An 11,910-nucleotide genomic window follows, 5' to 3' on the forward strand; every position below is an offset into this window, starting at 1 on the left:
GTGCACATCTCAATTCCTTCCCGTGTCTTGGTCTCCACACCTCTCTTCTTTCCTCTATTTTCCACCTCTCCACGCAAACTCCACCTCGCCATGACCGACTGCCCTTATCTGTGTCGTTAGTTTATCTCAAAGTTGTACCTTCGTGTTTCGCAGTAACTCCCTGTCTCCTTCTCGCTGTTTCCCACGCCAACCTCCCTTTTCACTTCCCCGCTTAAAACAAAGAGGAGAGAACATACACGCACAGCTAAAGTGCAAAACGCCTGCACACCCTAACCGACAAACGCACACGAAAAGACCCTAATACAGAGACGCCTACACACAGATATACACATACAACAAACATCCAAGACAGAAAGAGCGGCGCTGTTTAGCTCAGACTCGAAAAAGGTAGCGCCATTGAAATGAACCTTTCGTCTATTTCCACCCTCTTCCCCTCTCTCGTCCGCATGCGGTGTGTGAAAGGACCATCACGCTGCATGCGCCTGAGACACAAATGCACAGACGTTATTCGCTGTTCCCTCCCTCTCTCCTTCTCGCTCGTTTTAGCCTAGCGATCAAGTGGATAAAAGCGCGCCTACAGGCAGTCGAGCAGCACCTGTACAGAGGCCTACAATGAGAAAAGAGTACAATACTGAGGTGTGCTCCAAGGGTGAGCACAGAGGCGCGGTGGTGGATAATGTGGAGCTATGCGAAGGAGGGAGGAAGGGCAATTTACCCCAATACAGAACAATAGAAAGGATGTTAATCATCGTAGAAATCAAGGAAGAGAGTCTCGAGAAAAGCAGCAGATTCACACCTACGGCGCACACAAAGTCACCGTTTTTCCCTTTTCGTATCCTCTTTCAGCCAGAGAATGTGACCTGAACACCACGCTCCCCCTCCCTTCCATTCTCTCACAGGCCCAGCCGGGTGGTGTGAAGCAGCCCTAGACACGCGGTTCAGCAATGCAGACTCAGTCATCGGAGCACCGCCCCTGACTCGAGCTCTGCCCACCCCCCACCTCTTCGGCGGCCGCCTCGTGGTGCATCCCTCGCGGTGCCTCAGGGTCCCTAGCAGCAGGTGGCGAGGGCAGCATACGATGCATTCAAGTCATGTTGGCACTTTGCCCATCATTTCGGTGGCACAACCTTCATCCCTGCCGCAGGCCGTCTAGGACCGGACCGCCGACATCAGTGAAGTACATCGTTCTGACCTCCCCAAGGCGTAGGTAGCTGCACCTGCCAGCACCAGTGCCAGCTCGGTCTTCTCAGGAAGAGAAGGGGGCTGACTGCCTTGTGCCCACATGGAGCAGGGGCACTCAGCTGACTGAAGTGGTTCAGGGTGTAGTGCTCGACTCTCCAGAGAGTGGGCAGTAGTATTCCCTGTGTGGCATCTTTGTCTGCAAAGGATTGGAGTAGTGTGAGGTCATCAGCACAAAAAAGCCTAGCGACGCCCGGGTATCTCACTGAACAGCACGTACTCAAGAAGCCCACCACAACTGGTAACGAGAAGAGGGTTTAGGCTGATCCTCGTGGGACCTTGCATGCACAACAAGTCCCCTCGCATTTCTTTGTCGCGGAGCCGATTACAGGCACGATAAGCTGCTGGGGCATTCATGATTCAGCAAGTAGGGTGCAGGTCTACGTTGCACTTCCTCAGCACCGTGATCTATCCAATAAAAGGGGTTACACTGATCTGCAACACCTATACCGGTACCTGGCTGACGCTCCAACACGTTGCGGGGGGAACAACTCCAGTGGGTGTACAGTGGAGAGACGGGAGCGGAATCCAGACTACTGTGGTTAGTACCTGCCTTCTAGATGGTTGCTCAGTCGTCGCGATACCACTCACTCGAGAAATTTGCACAGATTGCTGGTCAGAGCCACAGGGGCGGTGGAATACAATAGCATTGGGTCTGAGTGGCCTCAGGAGAGACACCATGAGCCCCTCCTTCCATGTAGCAGGAATGCAGCCGGCGGTGACGCTATCTCTGTAGATGTTCAGCAGCGCTCCCCTGCATTGCATTGGGAGGTTCTTGACACTCTCACAGCTAACTTCGGCGACCCCTGGGTAGGAGCCGCGCTGGACTTCGCAGGGATCCATTTCGAACTTCCCCATCGTAGGCCGTTTGGGTTGCGTGGCGGTGGTTCTCGATGCGTCACGAATGCTGCACTGACCTCTGCTGGTACATCTCCGCCAACACTTTTGGCCACCTCTCTCCTACGGAGAAGTATGGGTCGCCTTGTCTCACTCTTGATGCGTGCAGCACGCGTAGGGCATGGATAGTATGGATAACCTGGATGCGTGCGCAGGACCGAGGGCTGCCGGGGTTGAGGGCGCTGCAGGACCGTATGCATCCTTCAAAGCTGGCTTTTTGGAGTGCTTTAATGAGCCCACCCGAAAGAAGGCGCCGCTTCCAGTCGCGTCAGCTTTGGAGTTCAGTACGGCTCATAGGCGTCTTTCCTAGACGGGAAAGCTTTCCTGTGGGTATTGGCTATGAGCTCTGAGCGTTCCCTTATTCTTGAGCGACGCCCAGTGGTGGTGTGTATGTGTGGTCGGGTAGTGATGGATGTGACCCCGCATGGGCCATTCACCTTTCCTCCCCGAGGCGCTTTCGTACTGTTGTGGTGGTCGGAGTCTGCGCGGCACTCGGAAGCTCGCGCGTCTTCGCTACTTTGTCGCTGCAGTAGGCATGGCCCTTGCGGACTGATTTGCCAATCAGGGCGCGGTACAGTTTCCAGTTCGGTCTGCGGAAAGAGTATGATTAGGCGCCCGCCATCACTGGCAGTACCGGCTCATATCCTTCCTCAAAGTGGACAGCAAAGTTGATCGTGCAGCAGTCACTCGGTGTCGTGGTAACAGTGCCTCAATCGTAGATAAAGCAGTCGAGCGCCGAAGCGGCGTACGGTGCTTTCCTGTGGCCCTGTCTGCGCTGTGCTATGTCGGAGGTATCTTTTATCGCATGCACCGGTTTAAGTCGCTCTCAGTGGAGCGTGTCCTCTCGAATGGGCCCCCGTCTGTTGGGCTACTCCGTTTGCGTCCTCCATCTCGAAGGTGGTGCGAGCCGGTGTCCATTTCAGCAGCGTGAGAACCGGGCGTGACGCCGCTTGGTATTACGGTCGAGAACTCGCCGCACCACACCGGGTTCTTTGCAGGTAGGTCAGCCGGACGTGAGGTGTATTAGGCTGGTAGGGTCACCGAAGAAAAGCCAGACCGTCAACGCGTCCACTTTGTCCTCGAGAACAGCGAAGGACCCACACCTCTGCGTGCGTCCTGCTGTATAAACACGAGAGAAGTCACAGCCCCGCTTCGCTTCTCGTGCTACGCCGAAATGCGGAAAACGTTGGGAGATCAACTGCCTGCTGAGCAAGGCGAGAAGAGCGAAAGAAAATAGAGCCTACGCAACGACCACTCGTACAGACCTGCAGTGACTTCATAGAGCGACAAGAATCGTATTCGCCGACACGTAGTTGCAACAATGGCCGAAAAAGCGACACAAGTCGTGTCCTCCCCCTCCCAACTCTCCCGTTAACTACGGGCACAATAACAAAACGGGCGGCCTTTCCTCTTTTTCAGCTCAGCCACAGCGTTGTATCACATGTTTCACAGTTACGGTTGCGATAGCGCTGCTCAAACGTGCATGCGGGACAGCGCATCATGGCACCCCGGTTGCGATCCGGTTCATTACCGAAGGCATGCGTTGCTGTAGTCCCTTGGGCGTCTGACGTGCTTTGAGGGCTAGAGGAGCGCGTATGCGGGCCCATGTGCACCCACCGTGATCATGGCTGCTTGCTGCGGAGGGGGGGGGTAGATGCTGTTTTCTGCCCTGGTGGTGCGTTGAACCGCTGATTTCCTGTGCACTGCTGCTGTGGTTGTTGCGGCGGAGATTTCTGGGGTGATTTCGGGCAAGGAGGCATTGGCTGAAGGGATGCGGGGGTATAACCTGCTGAATGGGCCATCGCCGGTCGTGTAGCGGCAGTCCCGGTTGAAGCACCGCTGTTAGGACTCGACACAGAAGGGTACGTTGGAGCTCGACTTCTGGCAGACGTCACTGTGGGAGCATTTCAGGAGCTGCGGCTGTTGCGGCCCTGCTCGTTTTCCCGAGACGTTGAGGATCCCGCGCCACCGGTGGGTGCTCCAGCGACAGTTGAGGACCCTACCTCAGGCGTGGAGACCTCACTAGAGACGACACCATTGTTCCTAGGCGGCGAGGGGTTACCGCGCTCCCTTTGTAAACTCTCCCTGGTCAGTTGCCGCAGCTGCTTCATTAGTGACGCGTTCTCGCCTTTCACTCGCTTCAGCTCTATCCGCAGCTTACGTTCCTTTTCTTCTGACTCGATGTCCTTGATAACCAACAGGGTGCGGTTCTCTTGGTCTGTCTCCTCCTGGTAGTCAAGCATCTCCTGCAACAGTGTATCGATGTCTTCCTTGCTCAGCACCTCGTTCGACAGCAGCTCCGCCATGCGGCGCTGCATCGTTGAGCGGGCGTCGTTGCGGCGACTACGCATGTTCACCCACTCCTTCATCAACTGAACCTCTTGCTGCGACATGCCCTTTGTCGTCACTGACCTCTCGCTCTCTTGCTGTAGCAGTGTCACACGGGACAGGAGAGTGGCGTTGTGTTCTGTCTGCTCGCGAAGCTGTCGCTCCACACTCTCAGTTGCCCGCCTCACCGCCTTTTCGACATGCGCCTGGACCTCTGGTGCATACAAGTCAACGCGCCGACTCGCCAGGGCCATTGCGGCTTTCTGCTGTTGTTGCTGCAATTCATTCTGATGCTTCCGAATAAGGTTCGCATTCACATCCCGAAGCTGGGAACACTCTGCGATCAGCGTCCGCATCTTCGCTTGAAAGTCGGTTACCTGCTGCTGTGCTTTAGTCTCGCGCTCGCGCAAACTTGCGATTTCTTGGTCCTGTGAGCATACTTGCTTTCCCCAAATGTGAGACTTGGCGGCTATCTCTTTCTTCATCGCCAACAACTGCTCTTGAGCCTCCTTCAACCGATTCTGCAACTCCTTGACCTCCTGCTTCGATGATTCCTGCAGCTTCTCTAGTTCCTCATTCGTCCGGTTCAATTGAGTCTGCAGACGTCCCTGCTCGGCGACCTGCGCGCCGCTCTGCGTCGCTGCTGTCGTTGCCTGTGCCATTGCGTCCTTCATTGCCTTCTCGCTCTGCTTCAGCTGCGCTGTGATCTGTGCGATGCGCGCATCTTTTCTGCGCGTGGATTCCTTCAGCTCTGAGAGCTCCGCACGCTGCGTCTGGACTTGCGCGAGAAGTTCATGCAGCGACTGGTCAATGTTAGAGAAGCGGTCGTTTGAAGCGCGATGGAGAGCCAGCTGACTCGCTCTCTCAGACAGCTGCATGCGCAGCTTCCCAACCTCGCCTTTCAAAGCTTCATTCTCACATCGGAGTTTGTCCAGATTTAGTAGTCCGGTGCTTTCGAGCTTTTCGCGCAGCGTCTCTACTTCGATCTTAAGTGACTCGTTTTCGTAAACCACCTGCGAGATGAGCGTGCCATCGCTGACCTCGCGGTGAAGAATGGGGTTTGACGGCGTTTCCATAGTTTTGTGCGCCGCTCACGTGATCGCGTGTTGGTATGTGTGGTGATCCTAGTTGGGAATAGGGAAGGGTGAGGAATCGCAGTTGGATGGTGGTGAGCGTGCCCTCTCGCTTTCCACTAGGGAGTAATGATGGGCGTAGAAACTGGAGGAGGGCGTGAGCACGCAGCTCCTCAATGCGAGAAGAGGGTATGTGCAAAGGCGAGGGGAGCACCCCACACCAGAGCAGCGCAAGGAAAAAGAAGATGGACAAAAGGGGGTGAAACACTAAAAGTAATGACATGAGAAGCCCCGTATCGGTTTGCAATGCTGGAGGCTGAGGTGTGGCGGTGGCTCGTACAGCAGTTACCTGATGTGTGTAGATATCACTCTCTAAGAAGTGGGAGCTACACGGGGAGGAGTAATTGAGACATAAAGGGATGGAGGACTAGACTTATGGAGAATCATGTGCTGGCTTGCACGGCTTGACCATTCTACGAGTTCGAAGAGTTCTCCTCCCTCCTTTTCGTGTGTATGACGTGTGCGTGACTAACAGCGCAAGAGAGAGGACAATAGAGACGACGAAGGCCAAAAGTCAACAAAGCCACGAAGCCAAGTTTAAAAACAAGTCAGACTTGCATAGATGTATGTATATAACGAATATTCAGCGCCTTTTGGCTGTACGCAAGCCAAAGTCATAGGATGGAAGAAGTGGCAGCGATTGCTGAAACTGGAAAGAGAGAGAAGAAAAGCGCAAAAGATAAAGCACACAACTACAGAAGGAGGAAAAAGGGTTAGGGCAGCGGTAGCCGCAGCAGGGAATTCAATAAGAGGGATGCAAAAGGAGGTAAACGGTGTATACAGTAAATGGGAAAATGGTGGATAAAAGAGAAGATCGTAAAGTGAGAAAGACAAGATTGGGTGGGGGAAACAGGAAAAGAAGATGTGACGCTTTCGAAAACGACAGTAACGTACCTTCACGGAATGGTATAAAGAACGTTTCTCTGCCTTTCGGACACCTCGCCGGAAGGGGGTCTGCAGAGGTACACTAGCGCGCACACGAGGTCTCGTCTTAGGCCATGGAGGCAGCGAAGCAAGAGCACAGGAGGCGGTAGAGGGCGTATCTAAGTGCACCCCCTCGGTGTCTTGAGTTTTTTTGTCCGTGATAAAAGCTCCACACCACCCTCCGCTGCTACTGTCCTTTATGTGCTCCAGCCGTGACCAGAAGGTGCCTTGCTTTCCAGGCCTCACACTGTAAGGGGTTCGCATTGCTTTGGCGCATTTTGTGAGTTTTTATCCCTCCTTCTGCAGTGAAGAGAGCACGACAAAAAATTCGCCCTTTTCACCGAGCTCCTGCTGTCCTAGGACATGACCTGAACACCACGCTCCCCCTCCCTTCCATTCTCTCACAGGCCCAGCCGGGTGGTGTGAAGCAGCCCTAGACACGCGGTTCAGCAATGCAGACTCAGTCATCGGAGCACCGCCCCTGACTCGAGCTCTGCCCACCCCCCACTTCTTCGGCGGCCGCCTCGTGGTGCATCCCTCGCGGTGCCTCATGGTCCCTAGCAGCAGGTGGCGAGGGCAGCATACGATGCATTCAAGTCATGTTGGCACTTTGCCCATCATTTCGGTGGCACAACCTTCATCCCTGCCGCAGGCCGTCTAGGACCGGACCGCCGACATCAGTGAAGTACATCGTTCTGACCTCCCCAAGGCGTAGGTAGCTGCACCTGCCAGCACCAGTGCCAGCTCGGACTCCTCAGGAAGAGAAGGGGACTGCCTGCCTTTTTGGACAGCGTGGGTGCCGGGCTCTCAAACACAACACCGAGGGGCTCCCCATCGTCAGGGAACAAGAAGAGAGGGCAAAGACCAAATGAAGAGGAGTGTGGTCCGCACAAATGTGGATACTGGCGAATACACCCGAAGGAGAAAAAAACCCACTCACTCATACCCACTCACACAGTCGGCACCCATCAAGGGAGAACGAGGGACTCGAAGCGAAAACGACCCCGGAGAGGCACAGAGACAGCCGGCGATAGACAGACAACTTCGAGTACGCCTACGCGCATGGGGTAGAGAGCACAACAACAACGACAATACAGAAGAGTAGACGACGCTAATAAGAAAGGAGAAAAAAAAAACAAAGAAATGCACTCGAACACGACAGACCTCGTAATGGTCATTGCGGGTATACATAAGAGAAGGCGACCGGTAGAGAGAGAAGCCCAACGAGTGTCGCACAGAGAACAAAGAAAAGACAGCGCAGATACGGTCAACCAGAAGGGACGAGAAGGGAAACCTCCTCAGGGGATGATTTACAAGACAGAAAAAGATTCGACCGTTGTGCCTATCGTGCGAGAGGAGGATGCATGCATGCCACCAAGTGAGGTCGAAGAGCAGAGAGGGGAGCCGAGAGAGAGAGAGAGAGTAACCGGCCCCTCTCCAACGCAATGGGTTATGATGTATGGGAGGAGGTGGGGACCGAAAGTGTTACTGCTGCAGATACTTCTGTGACAAACAGAGATGAAGACACTGATGTGAAGAGCGCGTTGAGTGGGGACAGGCTACACCTTCTGGGTGCCAGTGTCGCGTGCCCGATCCTCCAGCCGCCGACACTTAGGCGCGGCGCAAGTCGGGCGGCAGCAGTGCGGGTCACACGCGCGTCTCGCTATCCTCGGCGTCAGAACCCAACCAGACCTCATGGTTGGGATCAGCAACATTGGGGGAGTTCACCAGATGCGACGCAGACGCGGTTCCTGCGCCCACAGATGCCCCGAGAGACGCCTCGCTGTTTGTGAAGTCGGCGGATGCATACCCACGGAAGAGATTCTCCGGCAGTGGCCGCGACGGTGGACAGCTCACTGCCGGTCCACGCCGCGGTATAAGTGACGCCTTCGGAGTAACGTACCCGTCGCACCACCACTTGCCTTGACACCCCACCACGTACACAGCCCCTAAGAAGCTAATGATAGAAAAAATAGCGAGTACGATAAAGCAGGCGATCATCCATGATGAGCAGCAGTCGCAGACACCAATGTTGCGTCCCCACGGATCTCGCTTCACTTTACAGGTGGTGGCGAAGCCGCATCGGCATTGATATTGCGCTGGCGCACTCTCCGAGCAGAAATACTCGCTGTTGAGGTAGACGGTGTTGGGGGCAAACAGGTTCAAATTGACGCCGTAGTCCCTGAGGTCCTGCAGCTGTGCGCACTGCCGAAGTTCAAGGGCAGTGGCGAAACGCACGCGAGGGCCCAGGTAATCTGTCAGAGCTGTGTTGCCGCTGCTGCTGCTATCCATGAGACCAGGGTGGAAAAGGAGAAGACTAAGGAGGAAGAGGAGGGCTACGGCGATGGGCCGATGACGTTGCTGTACGGCGTGTAGGTGATTGCCGGACATGATTTCCGCTGCGCAAACTATGTTCTGCTATGCGTATGTGTCTGTGTGTGTCGCAAGTGTGCCTGCAACCGTTGAAGCTCTTACACCTTTGGAGGAGAAAAGGTCAGACAAGATGAAGAGAGAAGAAAAAAAGGGAGACAATGCCCTACCGTGTTCCATACAGTCAGACACGACGCGGGTAAGGCTGCTGTGCGACAAATTTGTCCTCTTAGCGTGCCAGTCAACGAGGGAAAGGGTGACGCACCCACTCACCTAGAGGACGAAAGAGCCGAAATTATCAAGGGGTCCGATTCTTCGTGTGGATCCTCTGGTGTGCAACTCTTTAGCTGCTCAGAGAGAGAGAGACGCCACGAGAGATTCACACAAAAGCGACCACATCAGGTCGAAAGAAACTCGCCGTTATGTGCTCGAAGAAGTGTTGGAAACTTTATAGCTGCTCCAGGAGCTCACTGAGGGTCCCAGACCCATTCAAGATGCCTTCGTCCATATTGTGTGGCAAAGGAGTCACCGCTAAGCCGGCCCCGACACAAGCAGCGAGAGTGGTGTTGCACATGCACCACTGCAGCTGTGCATTTCGGCTCACTGCCAGGATCTCCAGCTGCCACACAACTGGCCTATAGTGCAGGGATTTCGTTGCTGTGCTAGCCACAAGAGCACCGCCACGAACTTCTTCATTGCTTTCGAGGGGGCGCACGGCAGCGGTTGTGGCACATCCCGCTGTCCGCATCTCGTGAGCACGATAAATTAGCCTCGACTTCCACTCGTACTGCGTCGAGCGCCGTACTTCGTGCACAGGGGGCAGGCATATCACGTGAGTCCCTGTAAACACAAGCCTCGATGAGCCTGTTTGTTGCTCAGTATTGGACGGCCTCTGGTGCGCCGCCATCGCCTGTGTGACAGCCGAGTGCACATGCACACACCAACTGCGGTGCACGAGAAACGAAAGAAACAAAAATGCGCTGGTCTTCAGAAATGTTAGGTGCGTCGTGTGCGATCCGCTGCAGCTGTTGTGCTCCATAATGGGCGTATTGGCATCAGCAACGACAGAGGAATCTGTCGGCAATGCCAAGGGCAGCGAAAAGAGCGGGTGAAAGACGCCGTCCGTCATCCACGTCGACTCTTCCTCGTACAAGAGTGTGTCTGGGGCGCAGTACGCCGTTGAAAGCAAAGTCCGCGGGCTCGCATTCCCCTTTCCAGCCTTTGACGCCCATCCTTCAAATTCATCAGCAGAGACGGCGGCGTAGCACACTGGAACGGCCTGCGCTGCTGACGCCTCGGTCGTGGTCGCAAGCCGCTCGCATAGTATAGTTCCCGCCAAAACATTCACTTCGGCTGCATTACCCGCTGTTCCTTTTTGTGTAGCTCTCTGTGTCACTTCTCTTTCCCGCTTTGCTCCTCGCGGGCCCATATTCGTGAGGAGATCAACAGAAGGGGTGAGGGCGTAGAGAGTAGTAGTGTCCATGTCGTCCCTAGAGGCATATCGAAGACTGCTAAGTTGGCCAGAGGACATTCGCGCGCGAGAAGCAACCCGATCTGCCACAACCTGCGGTAGAACGGAGACCACCAGTGCTTCAGGCGACAGACGTGAGGTAGACGGAGCCGCCGGCTCTTGCACCTCATGAAAACGAGTGTGCCATGGAAGCAGTTCCGCGCCACGGTACTGCGCCAGAGCGAAACGCGCAGCAGAGGTGCTGGAGGAGGTTTGCAGTGTGAGCACCATCTGCGCCACCGCACGGAGCAGCACTGATGAGGGGAAAATCAACTGAAGTAACGGCGAGGAGGTTTGTAACGAGTCCTTGTGTGATGAACAGACTGTCTGCTCCAGCGTATCACGACGCGGCGCGGCTGCAGTGGTACCTATACGAACTTCACGGCGGCGGTCCTCGTAGTCGTAACGGTAGGTGCGTTGTGCCAATAGAGATCCGCTGGGGACAAGTACGTCGTGCAGCGCCGATGTAGTTGCTGCCCAGTCACCCGATACCATTACCGATGCGGTAGAAGACCGGTGACGCACTTTCGCTTGAGCCTCCTCCTGCTTCAGTGCAGCTCGTTGGGCAGCCTCAAGACGCTCGATGGATGGAAAAGGATGTGGTGGCTGCGCGCTCATGTACACATGGGGTGGCAAGGGGTCTACGTCGTTGCCAGCCCTCTTGCACAGCTCGGCCCTGTCGCTGCCAATGGAAGGCCTTCCGACGCTCGACAACAGCTTTGGCGACGGCGTGAAAAAGCGCAGCTGCTCGGCGGCGCGGGTGTACACGCTCTGCTCGGAGATGAAAGCAAAGTTGTGCTGCTGCGACCCAATGCGGTACAGCGTGTCGCATTGTGTGGAGAGGCAAACGTACGGAGACCCTGTGGCAGAGGGAGACATTGACACGTTTTGCTGCTCGCTTGGAGTGCTCATGTTTGGTAAGAAGAACTTCTTTACACTGTGTGTGTGTGTATGTCTGTAACTTAGAGAGAGAGAGGGTCTACACGCTACCCTTCGGACACACCTGCACACGCATTTGTGCTGTCGATGTGGCGGATGGGGCCCCACGAAAAGGTCAAGAAAGTAGGGAAAAGGGCCACAAAAATGTAGCGGGAAAGGACAACAACAACAGAACGCACGCAATGCTTATCTGCCAGCCACACAGTCTCCTCCCTCCCCTTCCGTTTCTCTTGCCACCACCATGACGCGAAGAGAACTGACAAGGATAGAAAAAATGAGCCACATGCTCCTATCTGGGTATTCCCGCCTGCGTTTGTTTTCTGCAGTGCAGCAAACTACCAGGGCTGTTCTTCGCTGCCTGTCAAGAGCATGGCGTCGTTGAGACTCACGTCAGGCGGCTTTAGGATTCATTGCTCCTCTTCGCGACTGTTTTGTGGTTAGGAGTTTGTCGTTATCGGTTTCTGATGTCACACCCATTCTCTCCTCTTCCTCTCCTTTTCCTCTCTCAACAGAATACCACGCATACTAGCCTGCGAGGACGTAGGAGGAGGAGGAGAGGGGGGAAGGGGG

At 55.2% G+C, this 11,910-nt stretch overlaps 3 protein-coding genes across 3 annotated transcripts; all 3 read right to left on the reverse strand.

Moving 5' to 3' along the window:
• Positions 1-4,043: 4,043 nt before the first annotated feature.
• Positions 4,044-5,540, reverse strand: LBRM_20_1210 (conserved hypothetical protein; the record flags this gene model as incomplete). The annotated part of the gene is made up of 1 exon (XM_001564355.1): positions 4,044-5,540. One exon carries the CDS (start codon positions 5,538-5,540, stop codon positions 4,044-4,046), a length of 1,497 nt encoding a protein of 498 aa, XP_001564405.1.
• Positions 5,541-8,168: 2,628 nt separating this feature from the next.
• Positions 8,169-8,912, reverse strand: LBRM_20_1220 (conserved hypothetical protein; the record flags this gene model as incomplete). The annotated part of the gene is made up of 1 exon (XM_001564356.1): positions 8,169-8,912. One exon carries the CDS (start codon positions 8,910-8,912, stop codon positions 8,169-8,171), a length of 744 nt encoding a protein of 247 aa, XP_001564406.1.
• A 427-nt stretch (positions 8,913-9,339) lies between these two features.
• On the reverse strand, positions 9,340-11,280 carry LBRM_20_1230 (conserved hypothetical protein; the record flags this gene model as incomplete). The annotated part of the gene is made up of 1 exon (XM_001564357.1): positions 9,340-11,280. One exon carries the CDS (start codon positions 11,278-11,280, stop codon positions 9,340-9,342), a length of 1,941 nt encoding a protein of 646 aa, XP_001564407.1.
• Positions 11,281-11,910: the final 630 nt, after the last annotated feature.

Source organism: Leishmania braziliensis, assembly GCF_000002845.2.
Source record: "Leishmania braziliensis MHOM/BR/75/M2904 contig, possible fusion of chromosomes 20 and 34".
Taxonomy (NCBI): Eukaryota; Euglenozoa; class Kinetoplastea; order Trypanosomatida; family Trypanosomatidae; genus Leishmania; species Leishmania braziliensis.